Raw genomic sequence first — 22,137 nt, 5'->3', positions numbered from 1 at the left:
CAATAAAGGATACATGGTAACATTATTATCCCAATTTCCATTTATGCAGCCATTGTATGAATTCAATCTGGATAGCTTCAATATAAATAGAGGTTTAGTCCCCAGTGAATTTGAAACTCATTTCAAATTATTATTCCCAAAACAAACTAGGACTCTTTGGTAAACTCAAGAATTCAGCCTGTATTCTCCCCTCTAAAATTATTTTCTCCAAGGGTGATTTTAGTCTTCTCCATTCACTATGTCCTATAAATCCTTAACAGTGTTTTGAGGAACAATATGAAAGCAAGAAAGAAAACGACAGCTAGATTTACAACACCAGAACACACACAATGTTCTCAGAAGCATTGCTCATTCATCTCAGGTTGCATGAATGGCTGCAGTGGTGATGCCCTTATTAAATGCTGAACCTGATGTGCAAACTTTGGAATACATTAAATGCATTGAAGTAAGGTTCATAGATTTTCTCAAGTTAGAAGGAAAACAGAAGTATCATCATGTCCAACTCCCTGCTCCTTGCAAGACTACTTAAAACTATACCAGATGACTAAGAGCATCATCCAGTTTCTCCAAGTTCCAGTGTTTCTAACACTGAGAACTCCAGAAGTCCCCATGCACCAAATAGGTGTATCTGCTACCATAGAACCAGCATTAGAATCTCTGTCCCAAGGCAATGCAGATACACTCAACAGTATGGGTGGTGGGCATCAGCTCTAGTTGAAACCAGCAGTAAAAAGATACCCAGATAGCAATATAGAAGAATCAGACTTACCCAAGTCACCAAGAAGTCAAGGGAAGTGTTTGGAAGAGCTATGAGAGAGAAGAGCTTTTATATCAGAGCGTTTGGGAGGCACAAGATCAACGGTAGCTGCCCGCCCCAATTTCAAACACGTGTAACCCATCAAGATGATGAAATTGCTGTTTTCATTATTGGCGTTTATGAGTCCTTTCAAATTTGTTTGTATAAGGATGTAAACATTAGTTTATAGATAATTCTTTCATCTTGTGACAATTTGGGGAAAATGAATACCTGGCATTATTCCAGTTGCTTCCTTGAAGTTACAACAGAAATTATTAAGCCACCTCCTCTTGTATTAACACCTGGAGAGTGTCTCATGAGTTTATCAAAATTACAAACTGTTGTCGTGGACAGGATTTTTGTTTAAGTGCATATGATTCATATTACAACTTGCCAGGATGAAAGGTAAAGACTGTGAATGTGACAGGAAGGTTGGGGGTGATTTAGCTTCCCCACCTACAGTAGGGGGACACAGCGAAGTTGGGAGTTAATGCTATTTTGCAGTGGCATTTGACAGTGGCTAAAATGGGGACAATTCAGTTCAGAAGAGAAACAGCAACTCCAGGGACTTGCTTCAGTCTCTAAATAGGTTTTATGTGGAAACTGAAAATTAACTTGAACAAAAAAAAGAAAAGAAATGCTTCATTTTGGCATGTTGGGAGCTCTTTTCATTCAGCTACGATCTGAATCAGTTTCTGCATCCATCGATCGCTCAAACAGTTGCATTCTCCTGCAAAAAAAAAAAAAATGTGTAGAACTAACTTCGCAGAATTTCACACAGAAGATGGGGGGGAAGCCTTCATCTTCCTCAAGCTGGCTTTTGGTTTTTAGGACATAAGCAAGGAATGAGTTTCTGAAGTTAACTAAAGGGATAGGAGATCCCAAAGAGACTTTTTTTCAGGTATTGCTGGCTTGATGTTGCCAGTAAAAGATGGTATTTGAGAATATTTAACAGATCTGAGGAAATCTAAGTTTTATCTTTACACCAATGGAACCTCTGGTGTAAAAAATGAAATGTGACAGAAGTGCTTTGATTCATTGATTTTGATCCTCAGGAATTCATAACCTCTCGTAATACACTATTGTGGCTGCAAGCCGTAAGTCCAGAACAGGGCTGAACTGGCAGTTTCTTGGGAACAGGGAACAATTACACACCTGGAGTGCACCACAGAAAACAAAGGCTGGTTCTTCCCTTCTTTACAGGTGTATCATTTTACTACTGCAGACTCTACGCCACAGATTATCTCTAAATTATGAGGTGGGTTTCTTAGCCTTTGAGGTGGTTGAAAGTTCTGTTGGACAATAATATTTTCAAGCTTTCAGGGAGCAAATCTTTTCAGATGCTACAAACTATCCACTAATGGTTTACAAATACAATCTTACATTAGACTGAAGGCATGTACCTGGATTCAGGTATCTAGCAATTATTGAATGACATCACATTAAAGTATGTAAGCCAAGATATTTGTGTTCTTGGTATAATCAGTTCATGGATGAATACTGAGGATTTGGTAACCTTCCTTTTATTTAATAGTCTAGATTTGAATAAGATACAAAGTTTTACAAAAAATACAGCATTTCACAAGCTGTATAATCAGTGTATCCTTATCATTTTTAGTCACACAGACCACAGAAACAGAGGACTCATTTCTTTAGATGTTCCAATTCTATCAATTATCAGCCTTTATTCATGTAAATGATTTTCTCTTTATCATGGCATATATCCAGGTAGCTTTAGCAAGTTTCCACCAGTCACGTTTCATTAATTTTGTTCCTCAGAAGTATTCAGTATTGCCTGATCTGAAGATGGACTTAACCCCAGGAATCCTGGATCCCTAAAGGCGAGGATGATTTTCTGTCAGGAGACAGAAAACTAGAAAATGTGGCAGTCAAATGCCTCACAAAGAAATCTTGAGAACAGAAAGGTTAATTATTAGTTTGCCTCTAGACTCCAACCTGGGTTGAAATACACTGAGGGATCTGTTAGACAAATCTTAGTAGTTTAAAAGGATGTTCTATTCCTGCCTTTTGCTTAATATGGTCCGAAGGATTTGCCCGGTTTTGGGATAAGGACAGGGAGAGTAAGTAATCCACAACTGAATGCACAACAAAGAAGGCAAGAGGTGTTTCCTCAAGTCCTTTGTTCATTAGATGAGGCCAGCATTGTGTTAGTAGCAAAATCAAAACAACAGAAAACCATTTAAACTCCACAGGATATTTTCTATGACTTCCTTTGGGTGCAGTATTGGTCTCACATTAAGCACAAATGATCAAGATAAAAATGACTACCCAAAGCTGTTCCAATGGAACTCCATTTTATCTCCAGGTGTCTTACAGTCTGGATCTAATGGAAAAATCTGTGCACATCGAGCGACCATGCCACGCAATGGGTTTTGCCATTAATAATGGAGAAGCCAAGGAAGAGCATTAGTATAATTCTTGTAACGCTAAGGATGTGAATGGAATGATAACAGGAATGAATAGGACATGAAGCCACTTGAGATGAAAGAGGCTTCCATGACAAAATGCACCTATCACATTTCACGAGACTTAGAATAACAAATGAACAAGCAGTCAGCAAAATTTTGAGGACCTACGTGTTGTATGAGTTTGGGGTTTGCCCCAATTACGCACGTGCTCAAATTGCACTCTGGCTGATCCCCATGGTCTAGAGAATGGTATAAAAGCTCTTCCAACTCAGGGCCCTTCATTCCACTTTACTTGCTTTATTCACCTCCGTGAAAAGGGTAAGTATCCCTCTATGTGTTTTCTTTCCTAAAATTCAAATATATCTTTTCTGCCAGTTTTAATTAAGGTTGGAATAATTCATAAGTATTCTAAGATTCTTAATAGTGTTGGATTATTTTGCCATGAATTAATTTTTCTTATTTGATATTGTTCATCAGTCTATTTGGGTTTAAAATGGTAAAACTAGAGTATTCAAAAATTATTGTTTCCTGCTAATACAAATGTGAGCTGTCAAAGCAGCTTCCAAAACATCAGCAGAAGGCTCATTCAATTACTAGGAAGTTGTTAAGGAGTTTGCATGTTTGTTATATGTGTCTGTGCATATGTATGTGTTTGTTAAAGGGACAAGCTCAACTAGAAAGAATAGAGAAATATTGTCTAAAGAAGTATTGGAAAACTAGGCATGAAGTACTGGAAAACTAGGAGATGAAACTAGGAAATCCTAGGCTACCCTTTACATTGCTCTTCCTTTAAGCAGGGAGTTGGACTAGATGACCTCCAGAATTCTATTCTAATGTCTCATTGGTTCTGGAGGGGGAAAAAAAATGGTTTCCACAGATTTTATTTTAGATTGGCTTAGATCCTATGGTAAAAGTCTTTCTGAAAGCTCACATCCCAAAATACTTACCTGCAGCAGGTTACCTGAGTGTGCCAGTTTCTCATGTGGGGAATCAGACAATCTTTAACCCACCCTGTGACTCTCAAGCTACTTTGCAAGCACTTCAGGGCAGGGAATGCCTTATTTAGTCCGTGTTTAAAGCAGGTTCAGCATACTGGTAGCATGATATTAGTTATTGCTTCTGGAAGCATGTTAAAAAGTCAATACCAGAGTTGTTCTTCCAGCTACCCATTAATTTACCACATGAGCTTTGCTGGTTGTCAGGTTACATTGCTTTGTTTTTGCTAGGATAAAACAAACATGAAACAACCTTTCAGACACAGGCATTTGTAAGAGTGGCTGCAAAGTTTAGTGGAAGTAATTTGCAAAGTAAAGTGCTGGATTATATTTTTGCAGTGTTTAGCAGCAGGGTGGGACAAAGAACTACTTCTTCAAGAGAAGCAAGTGTAAGAAATTAGGAATAAGACTGTAGAAGAGCTGACTGCTTAGTGTGCAGTTTGGGCAATGCTGATTTACAAGAGGGAGAGATGTTTCATGAAAATACTGAAGAGAAGGAAGGACAAGCAAGACCTGAAAGATAAAGCCATTATTCTAGTCCATGTGTCCAAATTTCAAACTCTTTTTTCCCATTAAACATGTAACTTTCTTTCACTTATCAGCATCTGTCACAGCTTACCTCCATCCCTACAAGATGTCTTGCTACGACCTGGTCTCCAGCTCTGCCTGCGGTGTTGCTCGCCCCCAGCCTCTCGCTGACACCTGCAATGAGCCATGTGTCCGCCAGTGCCCTGATACCACCACTGTGATCCAGCCACCTCCAGTGGTCGTCACCTTCCCCGGCCCCATCCTCAGCTCTTTCCCCCAGGATTCAGTTGTGGGATCCTCTGGAGCACCCTTCGTTGGGGGCTATGGAGGCCTGGGAGGCTATGGCTCACTTGGCTATGGGGGCTATGGATATGGGGGCTATGGGTCCCTGGGCTATGGAGGTCTCTATGGCTATGGGGGCTATGGGTCCCTGGGCTATGGTGGTCTGTATGGATATGGGGGGTATGGCTCCCTAGGCTACGGTGGTCTGTATGGCTGTGGGGGCTCTCTGGGTTATGGGGGTCTGTATGGCTATGGTAGACTCTATGGATCTGGCTACTCCAGCCCTTACTCCTACTGGCACAACAGGTACCTCCGTGGCAACTGTGGCTTCTGGTAAACTCAACAGAAAAATCCACTGAATAGTGTGCAAAATGCAGATTCACCGGTGAGCAGAGGAGTGACAGCTCTCACAAATCCTGTTCAGTGCAGTGTCTTCTGCATGCTCCACACCTCTCCTTTTTTCTTTTGAATTCTTTCCTGATACCTTCATGGGTTCAATTGCTTGTTATCCTCAACTTGATCATACTTGTGCCTGAATTCAGTGAGACATTTAACAGCGTCTTTCAAAATGCATTTGACTCTGACATCTTGGATATACATTCTTGATATTGCAATATACTTTTGTTCTTTTCATTCTCATTAAAATTCTGTTGCATCATTTAAAGTAAGTCTGTTGTGGTTTTGCATTCTCATCCATTCTGAACTTGCCAGCTTTTCTGGATAAAGCTGCCTGTTGTACATAGGGCTGCAATAATATTGTGCAAACCCAGCCTTCATAGTGAAAGTCTCCATGAGGAGCCCTTGCTAGGCCTGTTTTGCTACTGAATTGCAACAACATGGTCGCAACATGATGGTCATAGATGAACAGCAACCTTCTTTACACATTGCTTTATTAGACTCCCCATTTATGAGTTTGTGAGATAGTTCTTTGAACTACAAGGGACTGTTCACATTCTGAAAATTAAAGCCTGGTTTATTCCACTGCAGACTTCTAATCTAATGTCATACAAATGATTTCACAACCACAGCTCTTAATGGAAGATTGGTGAATGCTATAAAATGAATTTCATGTTCTGTGTTTCTCTAGTTTAGACCAGCCTATTAATAGCACTAACCTGTGCTATTAAATTGTTTCACACTCCAAAATTCTGGCTGTGTGCAAATGACACTTCTTCAAAACCACAATAAGGACTATGTGCATAATAATTTTTGATTGAGTTCCTACGTTTGGGACTTCTCTGGTTCCATTTATGTCATGTATATATGAAAAACAAATAGAATTTTGTAAATATTATATAGGTAGCCTAAAACTGAACAAAATTACTGTGCTGTACATGGCATATCTTTTTAGCTTATCAGTAAAGCAAGCAACCATCTCCTCACTCAAGCAGATGCTTATCTTGCAAGATAGCTTTCTTCAAGTGGTTCAGCTGCCAGAAGATCTTAGGCTACATATTTTACTACAGTAAGCTGCATGGCCAAGCATAATGTAACAGTGTGCAAAGAAACTGCAACCAGAACCTGAAAGCAGAATACGAAGAAAAAAAAGCAAGTGCTGCTGCTCATGCCCAGCTCCACCCTCTGTAACTGGACAGTTCATACCACACAATTCTCAACATTCATTACTTAAGAAGTCAGCTGTAAATCTGCCTTCTAGTAGTCTTTTGTAAGTTTAATGGCTCTTCCTGCAAGACCAACACCTTCTGCAGTGGTATCCAGTTTTAAAACAACAGGCAGAAGGGGTATCCTACTTGCTGCCAGGACCTTAAAATCTGCAAGGCAATCCGTTGTGGTAAAGACGACCATAACAAAAGCTCCTGTAACAAAAGGAGCCCTTAAAGTATGGGCGCTAACAGAGATCCTGTCCTGAAGGAAGAAACTGAGCATCTGGGCTGGTAATGTGATGACAGTGGATGGTGGCTGAGCCACTGCCCTCAGGTCACGGCAATCAGTTCCTTGGAGCTCTTGACACTGGTACTGGACATGAATTGGTCAACTGGCAACATGACTAAATGTATGTGTAACACAGAACAGATTCCTCTGGAACAGGAAGAAAAGCCTAAATCTCCTGGAAATGGGAAAGGTACAGCAGTCTGGATCCTCTGCAACACTAATTTAGTTCCAGATCCATCCCACCTAATTGTAACTACTCCCCCCTTACTCCTCCCCTCTACTTACTGCTGTGGATGTAATTTCTCAAATTAGTAAAAGATCTACCAAAATTTTTTTTCAGTGATGGTTAATTGCTTAGTGGAAACACAGGAATATAGAAGGTCACATGCTTCCTCTGACAAATGGTTGGTTTTATCCTTTACCTTGTCTGTGATAAAAGGCAGCTCCACATGGTCTGACGTTTAATGCATTGTTGAATGAACTGTCCAAAGGCTAACCTGATTCCTAACACCCCAAATGGCCTTTTTGCTGTGAGTAGGCAGCTTTACTTACATCTCCTCCAAGATTTGGCTTTCTTCCATACAAACAAATTTGAAACAGTAACTGGAAAACCAAGTAATTAAGTATCAAGAAGACATATCCTCTGATAAATGCATTTGCAACTGAGGCCTTTATAGTGCAAGAGTACAGAGCAGGACTACAGGCAAAGTTTTAGTATCTGTTTAACAGATTATAGCTCAGATTTGAGCTAGTGGAGATCTTAGCCCTTAAAACCTGAATATAATACTGCTTCCTCCTAAATGATAAAAGAGAACCAAACTCAATCTACAGAAAAAGAACAATCTGATATCTAGCAAACAGCTGGCTGTGGGAAGAAGAAGTCAATAGAAATAAATGCAAGGCAGTTTTGAGGAGCGACTTTTTATGCATTTCCTCAAACTGTCTGGAGAACCTGAGGCTCCCATTAACCCCAGCCTACATTTATCACAGGTGGTTCACCTCACAATGATGTAACAGTTTTGCTCAATATTTATATGTATTAGTTGATTCAAATTCTCATGATGCGTAAAATGCAAATGACAAAACAAATATTTCTTTCATCTTAGCACTTAATTGGCAAGATTCATTCCTGGTAATGGTCCATTAAATACATTAGAATGACAGGAGGAATTATGTTGGCTTTGTTTTTTTACCTCTTCTTCTATTGGTTGACATAATGAGGGTGGCTCAAACGTTAATCATAATTGCCATCTGCTTTAATATGCAGGTTTTCTCTCTTTCTTCCTGACCTATGCTGGACAAAGTATAATTGATACAAACCATGGTGGTTTTCCTTCAAAATCACAATCCTTATCTGAAGTTGGCATTCAGATTTGGACAGGACCAGCATGTACTTTTCAGAGGAAAATTTGAAAGACACTTTGCAAAGTATTTTTTAAAATCACCCTGATTGTATCCCAGACAGCCCAGTTGTTCAGTTTCTTCATATTTGGTCAAAACAGGTGAAGAGTTTCTTTGCCAGATTACAGGCAATTTGTTAAATATATTTTTTTTAGGAAGCTGAGGATGTGTTTAAAACACAGAAGAGTGGTAGAGCACTTGTAATTAGACTAGGAAAACCCTAGGGAAAGCTCTCAAAACATGGGAACACAGGCAGGTGCTGCAGAGCTTTGTTCCACAAACAGTGAAGGTGCCGTGAATTAACACAACATCAGCCCTGAAGGAGCTTCTACAAGAACAAATAAATGAAAACCTGAAGTGTGAAAGAAAATCAGCTGAAAACCCAAGGTTAGAAATCATGATCTGGCAAAGCGAACAGGAAGAGTATGCTTGACCAGTACAATTTAATAAACATATTTCAAAAGGCTGGGCTCTTTAAATCCAACCACGTAGTTATATTACAATAATGACAAACCACTTGATGCATAAACTACCAAGGAGGGGTTGGTAAGTGCTTAAAAACACACACAAAAAGTATTTGAACACCCTTTGTGAAGATTATTGTTCCTGTAATCCCTTGGGGCCATCTTAAAGTCTCATAATTTATGTATAACTTCTGGCAAAAATACTGCAATGCTTAATTAACAAACAACCCACCTATAAGCAAATGAGGATTATGGCAGCTGGGCCAGGCCTTTTTTATTGCATTTATTATATTCAGAGTATTGGAATATGGGTGGGACACACCTCATCAAACCTTCCCTGTTTAAAAGCTGGGTGTTTCAGCTGAGCTGGTTTTCTGTCTCCATAGTCAATGAAAACAGAATTGGTATGTTTTGAGAGTGATACCAATTCTGCTAAAGTCAGCATCCAAGATGGGATGAATTGTCTTGTAGAAATTCTTGTCCCTCCCTACTAAGTATTGGAGAATACTGAGTAACTTCAAGTGAGAAGTCACTGGGGAGTGAAAATTGGGCTCTGCAACAATATGCACTTAGTAGGAGATGCCCTGCTAGTCAGGAAAGAAAATGAGAAAAATAATAAATCTATTGTTGGATTTCTTATATCATTTGATTGCTTTTCCTGACACTTACCCAGTAAATTTGGGATGGAAGAACTAAAAAAATTGTTTCTGTGACATCCTCCAGTGAAACTTTGGTTCAGTGTAGGGTCTAGAGAAGAAGTCTTATGAGGAACAGCTGAGGGAACTGGTGTTGTTCTGGAGAAGAGTGGGGTTGTAGTCTGGAGATGAGAAGGCTCAGCAGGGACCTTACCTCTCTCTACAACTACCTTAAAGGAGGTTGTGGTTAGGTGGAGGTCGGTCTTTTCTCCCAAGTAACAAACTATAGGACAAAAGGAAATGACCTCAAGCTGCACCAGGGGAGGTTTAGGCTGGAGATTACAAACAATTCCATCATGGAAAGGGTGCTCAGGCATTGGAACAGGCTGCCCAGGGCAGTGGTGGAATCACCATCCCTGGAAGTGTCCACAAACCATGTAGATGAGGCCCTCAGTGATACGGTTTATTGGTGGCCTCGGTAGCGCTGAGGACAGTTGGTGTTGATCTTAAAAGTCTATTCTAACCTAGTCAATTCTATGACTTTATGATTCCTTGAATTCCTTTGTAACATGAAGGACTAGACATAAGGGCCAAACTACACTCCATCATACGAACAAAACAGAAAGAGAATATATAGACTAATTGGATGCAGTGCTGAACAGAAATGTGTAATCTTACAAAGATACTGAGAAATTTGCTCCTGCTTCACCATTCTCTTGTGTTCTGTCCTCCTTCAGAGCTGTGCAATCAATACAGAGAAGCTAGTAATCATTAATCTGTTTGCATTTACATCCATTCTACATTGCTGAACCTATCAGATAATCTGTGTGTGCCTTTAAGAATCCAGATGTAAAATAAGGAAAAACCACTGGTATCCCTTCAGAGGAAACTTCAGCTTTTGGTTTAAACACTGTTTCATGTACTAAAAGACATTGTTTTCTGCTAGTCTTGCCAAACAGCAAGGAAAAGCCAGAATTTCTAAATCACAGACCATAGGACAATGTCTGTGATTACCATAGGTACAAGACCTCTCTCAAGTTTTGTGGCTATGGATCAAAAGGTGTCTTCTACCTCACTGAACATTTCATTGCAAAATGTGTGAGTAGATTAGATTACAGCTTAGATCTGAGGCACTTAAATACAAACATGTATATGACAGCAGGTTATAGCTCTGATTAAAATCATTATAGGAAGGTAATGAAGGAAGTGCCAAGTAAATAGAACCAGTTTAATTCGTCCTGCAATGCCAGTAAGCAGGGTGGAATGATACCAGCAATGAAGCTGGTCAATTAGGCTTCAAGATGAAAGAGAACTGGGAGCTGGAATGTGCATATCATGCTATTCAGAGATTTAGGGTGATTTTGCAAACAGCAAGCAAAAACAGTTTCGTCACTTTGGAAAGTTATATGTGCTTCAAATTTGGGCTGGTTGGTGACTATGACTTCATGGGTAAAGTGTGCCTCAGCCCCACAGGCAATGTGAAGCAGCATATAAAAAGAGCAGGGGCTCAGACCTATTCCATCTCACTCTCCTCTGTACTGTCCTCTACACCAGGTAAGTCTGATGTGATTTCATTTCTTTCTAAATGCCAGAATGCCTTTTCTGGAGCTTAGATTACTTTTCACTACCATTACATTAGAGCTTTTAGGACTAATTTTGATTCTCTTTTTCTCTCTCTCAGGTTGTTTTTTTTTTTAGTTTTTGGTGGTTTGTTTTTCTTTTGGCAAATTTTGTTACTAGTAGGCTTTAGGAGTCAGTTCTAGGGTTTGAAGCATTTATTTCAGTGTAATTCAAATTTGGACATTCTTGTACTCTCAGCACATTTAAAATGTAGGATGGCATGACCTTTAAAATGCAGAATTCTCCTATACTGTTCCAGCTAATGACTGAAACAGAAAGAGCATATCCTAAACTGTTCAATAATCCAGCCGAAGAAGGAGTGTTATCTAAATGGGAATTAAATTATAAAATATTCCTGGCTTGTATATATTTTTTATGGATAGATATCCATAAATCCTGCTTATTTTAAACCTTTATTATTTTCACCAGGGACAATACTAAGGGAAGGAGAAGAGTGGTCTGATTCAGTGAACAAAGTAGTATTTCCTCTTTTTTACTTAAAAAAGTGCTAAGTCACAACCTTTTGTTATCAGATATTTAGCTGAAATGGTAGTTTGCAAACTGTTTATCTGATGAAGGAAATAATCTTCTTACATTGCACGAACCTGTTTCACACTCTCTATGAAATTACACAGCTATGCCAAGAAATATTTGGATAAAAATATTCTATAGGGTACATTTACTTATTTAATCAAGCCTATGAATCTATCCTAAGGCTCAAATGCTTTTGGGGTTTTACCAGAGGGATCATAAATATTAAGAGAACTGAGACCTAAAGGAGAACAACTGAAAAATATATTACTCCAAAGAGCTTGATTAGAAACAGGGACCTTGAAAGAAGAAGGAAATGTATGGTTAAAGCAGCTCTGGGTTTTTAACTCCACTCATCTCTCCAAAGATAAAACCTGCTTCTGTCCCATTCAGTGCAAAGAGGAGCTCTATTGCAGCTCCTGCAGCTCCTGGCATTCACCAGGGAGAAATGAAAAAGAAAAGAAGCAGCAGTTTCAGAAGGCTTGGCAGATCTGACAAGTGCTGGGATTACTGGATGGGGAAGATAAGAGTGAAGTTGATTGACTGGGAAGCTTGTGAACAGGCATCAGTTTTCCCCATCATCTGATGATCATTTTGCCTGTTCTTCAACAACTGAGCACTTGACCTGTTGTTCCAGTAGATCTTGTGCTTTGTTTTGACTCAGCTCTGTGTTCTGTGTTTCAGGATCACCTTCATCCCTGCAAAGAAATGTCTTGCTACGATTTGTGCCCCACCAGCAGCAACATTGCCTGCCCCCAGCCCATCGCTAACAGCTGCAATGAGCCCTGTGTCCGCCAGTGCCCTGACTCCACTGCTGTGATCCAGCCACCCCCTGTTGTTGTCACCTTCCCCGGCCCCATCCTCAGCTCCTTCCCCCAGCAAGCCGTGGTGGGCTCCTCTGGAGCACCCGCCTTTGGGGGCAACCTGGGGCTGGGAGGCCTCTATGGTGCTGGAAGCCTTTATGGGGGCTCTCTTGGATATGGAGCCCAGTATGGATATGGGAGTTCTGCCCTCTCCACGCTCAGCAGCGGGTTCTGCAGCCCATTCTCCTCCCGCCGGTACAGCCGCTTCCTCCGCAACAGCTGTGGGCCCTGCTAAAGGCAGCAGAAAGATCTCACAAGAGAGGCATGAAGACCCAGATGCAGAGCAATAAGGATGGGGGTTCAGCATTTCTGCAGCCCTGCAGTGGAGCTACTGCCACTTTGCATTTCTGATCTTTCTTCTACATTTTGTTTAACCTTCCATTTCTAGTTCCTTTTTTGCTATTGTTGCCTGTTCCAGCTTTCCCATTTTTTTTTTTTTAACCATCGTGGGGCAGCCTATTCCATATGGACATCACTCACAATGATGTGTATCTTCATCAGTAGTTGCACAACAGACCGAAGAAAGACAGCTGAGAAAAGCAGTATCTCTGAACAGGACATTTGTTGAACATTCTCTGAAATAGTCTGGAAACAGATTTTTCATATTCTGTGGTATCTTGCTTTGCAAATCTAGGCATTTCTTGCTCATTAAAATTGTGTTGCATCGCATGGCAGCCTTCTGGTTTCGTTTTCTCCATTTACCCGCAGTATGTCCTAGGTAGCATCTTCCCATGGGCAGGACCAAGCTGCTAACTGAGCATTTTTACGGCAGATCCTTCCAGCACAGACTGAACTTACACAGTATCACAAATGTTTCCATAATGACACACTTGAGCAGGATCTTTCCATCTTTTGAAGATGTGTAAAGTTTAAAATAACAAAGTATCTTAACTCCTTTAATGTTATTTAAACATTAGTTCAGTGGGGCCTTCCCAGGAACATCTGGAGAATTGGATGGTGGTGAAAAACTGGCACTGGCTGCCCAGACAATCTGTGGCTGCCCCATCCCTGACAGTGTTCAAGGCCAGATTGAAGCAACCTGGTCTAGTGACAGGAGGCTGGAACTGGGCGAGCTTTAAGTTCCCTTCCAACCCAAACCATTCCGTGACTCTATGATTCTATGCTAATTGGGGGTTTTCATGTTAAACTCTGCTTAACCAAATGCCACCAAGGTGATGCTCAGCAAAGCGCTTTCCAAATGTAAATTTGCCCCTATAAATTCACAGACACAATACTTAATCTACAGCACTGACACTGCTCAGTGTTCCAGACATCCCAAGCAGTGTTTTCTCCCCAGTAAAAAAAGAGGAATAATCCCTGTTCCCTGTAAGAAATAACTGTAGTACATTAAATGCCAGGAGCAGCAGAGACTCAGTGCTTTAAGCTTCTGGTAATACAGCCAATTCAAATTGTAATGAAGCTGCAAATGAGGTATTGAGTGCTGTGCAAACAAAGAATAAAGGTAGTCGCAGCCTTCAAGTGTTTTCAGAGTAAATAGACAAACAAAAAGTAAGCATCGTTATCATCTTTTATACGGAGATTAAAGTCTGTGTTTTCTATACTAATAAAAACTTTAGTAAATATTTTCCCCAGGTGACAAAGAAATCACTTGGCAAAGCCCAGAACTGAATTCCTCTCTCCAGTATCCCCACCTAACAATCATACGGTCTCTGTTTCCCGTTTTCCATTCCACTGGTTAGCTTCAGGTTTGCTTTTCATTCTTATTCACGTTTTCAAGGAGTTGTGCTTATTTTAGCTGAAAAATGGTGCACGGCATGGCCAGTAAATTACAGGACATACGACATTTAACAGATCATAGAATCATGGAATCAAGGAACAGTTTGGACTGGAAAGGACCTTTATAGATCACCTAGTCCAACTCCTTTGCCGTGAAGAGGGATATCTTTTCACTAGATCAGGTTGCTCAAAGTCCCATCGAAACTGGCCTTGAACACTTCCAGAAAGCACTGACCTTCAATACCTGGGGTTTATATAATTTGTTTTCTAAGTAAAAGGGGAGAATAAGCTGGGGGGGGGAAAAAAAAGAAAAAAAAAAAGAAAGATTAATTTATTTCAGTTTCTTGGACAGTTCAGGTCCTCCAGCTGCAAAATTGATAAAAAGGTTGACTGCAAGTAGTCACTTTACTAATTCCTCCAGAATCAAACCCTGGAAGGAAGCTGTCATTCAGCTTATTTCTGGCGTATTTATGGATCTGTTATGTTAAGCCATTGTGCCTGCAGGCTATTTACCAGTGGTGTCAGTCTAAACCACATAAAAAACCATTAGGCTCTAGTAATGATTAAATATTTAGTGAATCCACCTATTTAAATCAAACATGAAAGGCTTAGCTCCAACAGATATCTGTCTTAAAATGTAATTTAGTGCGTGGGGAGGACATATACTTCAGGCTGTGTTTACATCATCTTTATGAAGCAACTTCTGATTGCATCTCATTTAACAATAGTGTTACCTTGCACTAAGATACAAGCACATGTTCAGAGCACTTAGACAAGAGAAGAGAGAGTGTAGTGACCTCTATAGCTCAAGAAGAGACAGCGTGATTTCATTTATTGTTGCTTCCTGTTCTTGGTAATTACTTGTTTCACTTGCAGGAGGAACAAAAGTTGCTGGTGCTATCAACAGCCTGGACTTCACATGATTGACCAAGAATTGCAGGAGACCTCACAGCCAGGTATGATCCTCATGTTGCAGTGGCCAGCAAACTGCCAAGATCTCAAGACTGCTTCCAGATCATGATGATAAACAGCAGCTGGCATTCCTCCCATCTTATGTCTTCATGTGGTGTGACTTGAGACGCTTTGGTACTGACAGTGAAATCACTGTGCTCATCTGTATTTCACTTAGATGAACGTGTAATCCAAGTTCAGCCTGCTGTGCATTTGGGAAGTAGCAGACTGCTGATTGTCAGGACCTGTACAATGGAAGGCAGTTAAAGAAATGTCCTTTAGTTTTTTTCTCTGGTCTGTTGTCATAAAATGCAAATTCAGACTGGCAAATAATGGTGGTGTGAATTGCTATGTCTTCAACCATTCAAAGTCAATAAAGCCCATCAATCAATCAATACATGTTATGGTGATCTATTTTTAGTCTGGGCTCTAACCTTCAGCTCCCACATCTGCCTTTTCTGTTGTATAACCAGGACACAGGCAGAGCAGCTTCATCCAGGTATGTTGACTACATCCACATGAAAGGTTCTTTGACTGCAACTTTTCACCCCAGCATGAGAAACCAGCTTCTATTGCAAGTCCAGAGCACCTTCTCAGCAAGATGGGCTGAGAAGAGGATCGATGTAATTCTACTGTGTGGGATGAAAATAAAAGTCCTGAAACAAGAAATTCGGCAGTGATCAACACCATGGTGATGTGTCTTGAAAATAGCTGAACTGGTAGCTTTAGAGCTCTGCATACTGGTACAAATAAGTACTGTTTTTTTGACAGCATCCTTGTGACTCCAAGAACGCAGGGCATTGGAGACAGGAAGCATGAAAACAAGGCAAAGCCTTCAGACACATCCTAACAAGAAAGAGGTGTGGCCTGGCTACCTCATGGGAGCTTCATATCATTTCAGCCCTTTTTACAAGTGAAGTCACACCTCCAAACCCTTTGAAGTTATTGCCACATTCTTGATCCTGTCCAAACAGATTTCTGTGGTGTGAGGCAGGGTTTGCTCGGAATTAGCCTGCTCAAGCCTTGTGAAGTTTGTCAGTGCATTGCTGGTACTCCTAGGAAGAGCAGTTTCATTCAGGGAAAAGCAGAAGTGCTGAGTAATGTCTGATGTATAGTCCATCCTGGTGAGGCACTGGAACAAGGAACTGATTGACCAAGGAAGTTGTCTATGTTCCATCCCTGGCAGTGCTCAAAGTTATGTTAGACAGAGCCTTGGGCGGCATGGTCTAGTGTGAGGTGTCCCTGTCCATGGCAGGGGGGTTTGAACTGGATGATTTTTAGGTCCTTTCCAAACCAAACCAGTCTATGACTCTATGTTTTATGATTCCACAGTCACCTGTGAGAAGCCCAAAATTTATGTGTAAAGATCCTGAGGTGGAAATTTTTTTTTATTCTGAATGGTATGTGTTGTTCTGCAGGGAAGGTTTAAGAATAAATCTTTTCCTTATTTTAACTGGAGTTGACAAGTATTTCAAGGTACTAGTGGGAAAGTTCAAAGAACTCACAGAATTTCAGCAAAGATTTGCCATTCGGTTAAAAATTCCCGATGGCTATTCAAAGGAAAGTTTTACCCACAGATTGTTACATCCTGTTTTTAAACAATGAAAACTATCTTAAAACCAATGTATGGGAACATGATTAAACTGGAGCCGCAGGCAAGTACTGAGGCTTCAAAGTTGCTCGTGTGTTGCACACTGTAACCACACCTGTGCTGGAGGAAGTTTCAAACTTAGTTGTAAGGGTTACAAAACATGTTTATCCAGCATGAAATTATTTTTGTGAAGGCAGTTATTACGCTCATTCCTGCTTAAAGGGCTTGGTCACCTTCCAGCTTTAGGCATTGAAAGAAGTCAATCACTGGTGTTTCACTGTAGAGGGTGATGCTCACCCAGAATGGTATGTAAACAGCAAATTACGGGGGGGGCGGGGGGGAGGGGAGACAAAACACAATAAGAAGAAAGCTCAGAATTTTGATGCACAATAATTTAATGAGAATGTAAGAGGCAAATATCTTAGTAAGAATAAAAACACAGGGAAAATATTGCCAGAGTCTCATTAAAGGCTGCAAGTAGAGAATTGCTCCAGGGCTATGCATTCCACACACATTACTCTTTCTTTTTCATAGCATAGAAAGACTTACACAATCTCATCCCACTTTCAACCAGCCAAAGATCATTGATATAACTAATTTGAGGCCCTTATTATCAGGAGCCACTGGAAAGAATAGTCAGAAAATGAAATTAAATCATAAGCTTGAGAATAACATGTAAGAGTGATTTTTAGTGATGCACAGTTCATGCCCCAGGAAAGCAATCCCCCTAATAGAAGTTGTGGAGGCATATCTTCCACTGTGTTGAGTGATTGCTCCTTCTTCATTACACATTTAACATGGTCTGCAGCTTCCAAAACCATAACCACTGGATCCATAGGAAGAATATGACCTCCCATAATTGTACAAGCTCCTAGAGCCATAGGAGCCGCTGTGACCCAGAGAGCTTATGGATCCAAAGAAGCTCCCAGTGCTAGATGGTGCTGAGCTGCCCACTACGCTCTCCTGAGGGCAGGAGCTAAGAATGGGTCCTGGGAACGTCATGACCACAGGGGGTGGGTAGATCACAGCTCTCGAATCACCACAGGAGGTGACACAGGGCTGGCTCCAGGCATTTGCAATTGGCTGTGGGCAGGTCACTTCACAGGGTGCAAGGCAACGGGAGCTGATCATCTGTCTATAGGAAGACATCTTCAGGGAGTGGAGACAAATCTGAAACACACAACACCAAGGCAACACAAGGCTGAGAGCTTAGATATCAGTCAAATGGAGACTGTGTTTGGAAGAGAAAAAAATACAAGACAGCAAAAAGACCAGAAGGAGGCTGAAGAATTCACTTTTGTCTTAGCAACCATATCCCTTTTCTCATCTTCTCATGCTCTCCTCCTTTCCTCTAGAACAATCCTTATTTCTTTTGACTCCTCATTATGGAGCCAAGTTAATCAATAAGAATATCATTATCAAATAAAGAAATTGCATGTTCGATCTTGAGCTATCCCCCTGTTCTTTACCATTTCTCCTTTCCACCGTTCCCTTTTGAATCTGACTTCCTGTGACATTGACCATTTATTTTATAAACAGCTGCAGAAAAGAACAAAAACATTGGCTAGCACTTCTATAGTAACATCCTGTGCTGGTTCTGCATCTCCTGTAATCACTACAATTGTATGAAGCAAGCCGTTGTTATTCCAGCTTTAAGGAAGAGGTAACTGAGGCTGAGAAGTGAATGCATTGCCCAGGGCCATTTGGTGAAGTAACTGGAGAGACTGAGTTAAAATTCAGGCAAGCCTGGTTGTTAACAACAGTGCTATTCCCCAACATTTCAGATGCTACAGCTGGCATCAGGGCTATCTTGTATGTTCTTCGCAGAGATAAAATGAGCAGCACCCACATCCCTGAATTGCTCATAAAGAGAATTTGCTTGGCAGAATATCCTATGTTTGGGTAGGAACGTAGTATCAGTGAGCTTTCCAGTATAACCAGGACTCCTGTGAATGTGGTCCCAGTTGTCCTGCTAAAGATGACTGAGGTGACAGATGTCTGTGGCAAAACTAGGAGCTGTGTGTAATTTTGGGGAGTCCTTTTCTTTAACCATAAGATCACTTGATCACTCATAAAATCAATTTGCAGCTCCTCTTGATCTCTGTCTTACCCTACTAAAACCCATAAAATGAAAGGCTGGGAATAATGAAAAGGAATAAAGTCTTGACCATAACAAGTGCATAATGTAATATATAACAGGCTTCAAATTCATTCAGAAACAATTGCAAAGAACAGGATAAAACATTATTGCTAGCGCTGGCTTCCTAGTTCAGTCTGAGACTCAGAGTTAACTTTTCTTAGTAGTCACCATTACAAGTCAAGTTGAACAAAGTCATAAAGGCAGGATGGTCAGGAATTAGGAATTCACTGAATCTCACTATAAAGAAGTTTGCATATCCCAAACTGTCAACTGGTCTGAAAGCTCCTGCATTTTTACAGTCTGCCACTGAATAAATAGGAAACAGTTCTTTCTGAAAGAAAGCTTCAAACATTTCACACATTTCTAAGATCAGTTTGTTTTCAGTTAAAATCCTGCATTGTCACAGCAGCATTGCAATGGAGTCAGGCTCAGGCTTACCTCTTCGGAGCAAAGAGCGAGTCAGGAGAAATGGTTGGAGCAGCCCAGAATGGGGAGCGCTTTTATTCCTTTTCTTAGGCAATCAAGAGGATATGAAACATTCTTCATGGATGATGTCCTAATGCATTATCAAACAAAAATTCACCCCACCTGTAACTGCCCCAGATAACGCAATTATTTTGCTCAGTGATGGTGATTACTATTGCGTTCTTGCCATTACACTGGCAGAGCAATTTTGTTTCTTTTATTGCTTTTTCCTATTTCTCTGATTGCTTCATGGAGCAAAGATTGCTCAGAAGTTTATCCATAAACAAAATATGCTGACATACCTGAGATACTACCCCACTTTTCCAAGTCATACTCCAGTGAGGGGGCATTATGCAACTTATCCCATCATACCCACACACATTAATTCCTATGACTCTGACACGAGACGCATTACACTTCACAGACACCTTCCTACTGAGTTTAGAAATGGGAAGCATTTGTTCCCATCCTCCTGGCTGAGAAATAGGCACAAAGCACATGTCCCACTTCAAGCTTTAACAGTACAGTTGGAGTAACCCATAAGTAGGGAGCTGCTGTTATCCAACCCTGGCATGGGGAACAGGAGAATGAGAAATTCATGTCCATCTTTCATCATCAGGGACCCCATGGGACCATTGCTAAAGTCCTCAGGGCTCCTGAGTGATGAACGATTCATGGTTTGGGATGAAACTGGTCAGGGAATGAAGGCATGCATCACCCTATAAAAACCTTGGTATGAAATCTTAAAGTGCAGCTTCAGCTGATGCAGGAGATTAGCTGCTTACTTCAGCAGATTTATTCCTCAGATCCAGCACCCTGTTTTCAGTTCTTCAGTTATTTACTGATAAAACTGTTTCCAGTCTCACCATTCTGTATAGCCAAGTTGACATAATTTGCAAGCAATTTTCTAACCTCCTGAAGATGAGTTCTTCCCCTCTAAAATCCAGCCCCTCTACAGAATTTAAAGTTGAATGCCTGGTTTCGAGTAACCTCAAAGCTTCTGTTCTAAAATGTTAATTTTATTTGTTTGCCCATCAGCATTTGGTCACTGTTAGCAATACTGCAGTGCAATGCTGTACAGATGACCCATGGAAAGAAAGAAGAGGAAGCCTCTTCCAGGGCCACCTTGGGGTTTCGCTCAGCTTAGTTTCCTGGCAATGCCTGTGGAAACACCCTTTGAAGTCACTTACAGTTTATGGTAGAGGATTCATATAAATAAGAAACATGGTCTGTTCCTCCTGCCCAAACCACGCCTGGTTTCACTTTGTCAGGCAGCAGGTGAGGACAGTGATCACAGATACATACAATGAATCATGTAATTCTTGGAGATGTGTCCCTCTTCCAACTATCCTGCCCTCCTGAAGGATCAAAGGGAGCTACATACTAGTATTGATATTGCTGACACCCCTGACTGCTTCTTTTGACTCATGATTTTCAGGGTTACAGCTACATGCTTTACTTCAGTACTTTTACACACAGTGGCATCCATATAGAATTATAGAATCAATAAGGTTGGGAAAGACCTTTAAGATCATCAAGTCCAACCATTACCCTAGCACTGCCAAGTTCACCACTAAACCTTATCGCTAAGAGCCTCATCTGTATGTTTTTTTAATACTTGTACAGAAGCATTCAAAACACAGAATGGTTAGGGTTGGAAAGGACCTTAAGATCATCTAGTTCCACCGCCTTGCCATGGGCAGGGACACCTGCACACTGGACCAGGTTGCTCAAGATGCTGTGGATCCAACCAGGACCTTGTGGTCCAACCTGGGTGGATGAGCCAGAAGGACAATGCAATAAAAAAGGTGTAACTGCCAACAAAGAGGCATTGATAGCACTCTCTGTTTGAAGAACAGTATTTCTAAGTACTTAAAAAATAATATTCATGCCTTGGTCTGACTAGACTTAAGCCAGAAAGCATGACTGCTGCTAATGTGGACCCACTGAACTCTGTTTCTGGAATGGCCCCAAAGCTGGGAGCATAAAATAAATATTCATAGGGATAACACAAGACTCAGCACTGCGCTCTTGTGGCTTAGATGAGAGCATGACTCAAGCTGAGTAAACCAGAGTTATCTCAGACACCTCTAGATAGGATGAATTCATGCCTCTGAGCTGAAGTGTTGGTGTACCCTTTACTTGTCTGAAAGTTGTGGATCAAATTACTGATGCACCTGTAGGACCTCCTGAGGCAGGATTTCCATGCGTCCAAAAGACATGACTGGAATCTTCTGCAAACAAGTGTGCAAGGTTCAGCCAGCTCTTGGTGTACAGTGAAAACACAGATATGAAGTGGGGATGAAAGTGGGAATATTTATTTGAATATAAAAATATATCTATGTCAAATATAGGCATATTCTAGTCCTAATAACAACACTCTGCGTATGTATTTATAAACTGAGTCCTGAAGCAAAGCACTGCCCAGTGCAAAGGCATATTTATGCTGACATAAGCCATGTAAGATGCTGATTTTAGTTCCAGCTGCTGGGAAGGAGAAATTATGCACAGGATATATCCTGGCCTTTTCAATGTGGGTACATTTATAATCATCTAATAAATCAACTAATAAATGGATGTTAGGGAGGGAGGTGTGAAGAAAGGCTGGAATAAACCAAAAAGAGAATATTTCTATTAGGATGCAGCATGATTTTTATTAGGAACAAGAAATGACATTTACATCAATAACAAACTGTCCTGGGTTCAGCTGTAGCAGTCAAAATCCCAACACATGGAAAAGAAACTCCCCTGATATAAATTTTGTCACATCTTTGAGGTTGAACATGAAACCAGAAAAAACCACATGTGTTCACAGA

General features: G+C 40.7%; 3 protein-coding genes across 3 annotated transcripts; 2 read left to right on the top strand and 1 right to left on the bottom strand.

Annotated features, from left to right (window-relative positions):
- Positions 1–4,854: 4,854 nt before the first annotated feature.
- On the top strand, positions 4,855–5,367 carry LOC130606661 (scale keratin-like). Its single transcript, XM_057423174.1, has one exon. The coding sequence runs from the start codon at positions 4,855–4,857 to the stop codon at positions 5,365–5,367; it is 513 nt and encodes a 170-aa protein (XP_057279157.1).
- A 6,912-nt stretch (positions 5,368–12,279) lies between these two features.
- Positions 12,280–12,955, top strand: LOC130606746 (scale keratin-like). Its single transcript, XM_057423269.1, has one exon. It carries the CDS (start codon positions 12,283–12,285, stop codon positions 12,670–12,672), a length of 390 nt encoding a protein of 129 aa, XP_057279252.1. The 5' UTR covers positions 12,280–12,282; the 3' UTR covers positions 12,673–12,955.
- Positions 12,956–17,495: 4,540 nt separating this feature from the next.
- Positions 17,496–17,882, bottom strand: LOC130606718 (scale keratin-like). The gene has a single exon (XM_057423237.1). The coding sequence runs from the start codon at positions 17,863–17,865 to the stop codon at positions 17,509–17,511; it is 357 nt and encodes a 118-aa protein (XP_057279220.1). The 5' UTR covers positions 17,866–17,882; the 3' UTR covers positions 17,496–17,508.
- Positions 17,883–22,137: the final 4,255 nt, after the last annotated feature.

This window comes from Pezoporus wallicus, unplaced genomic scaffold (genome assembly GCF_028554395.1).
Source record: "Pezoporus wallicus isolate ANWC-B61680 ecotype Strahan unplaced genomic scaffold, APGP_CSIRO_Pwel_v1 scaffold_8441, whole genome shotgun sequence".
NCBI lineage: Eukaryota > Metazoa > Chordata > Aves > Psittaciformes > Psittacidae > Pezoporus > Pezoporus wallicus.
The sequence above is the reverse complement of the archived record's forward strand: the minus strand, read 5'-3'. Positions and strand labels throughout refer to the sequence as shown.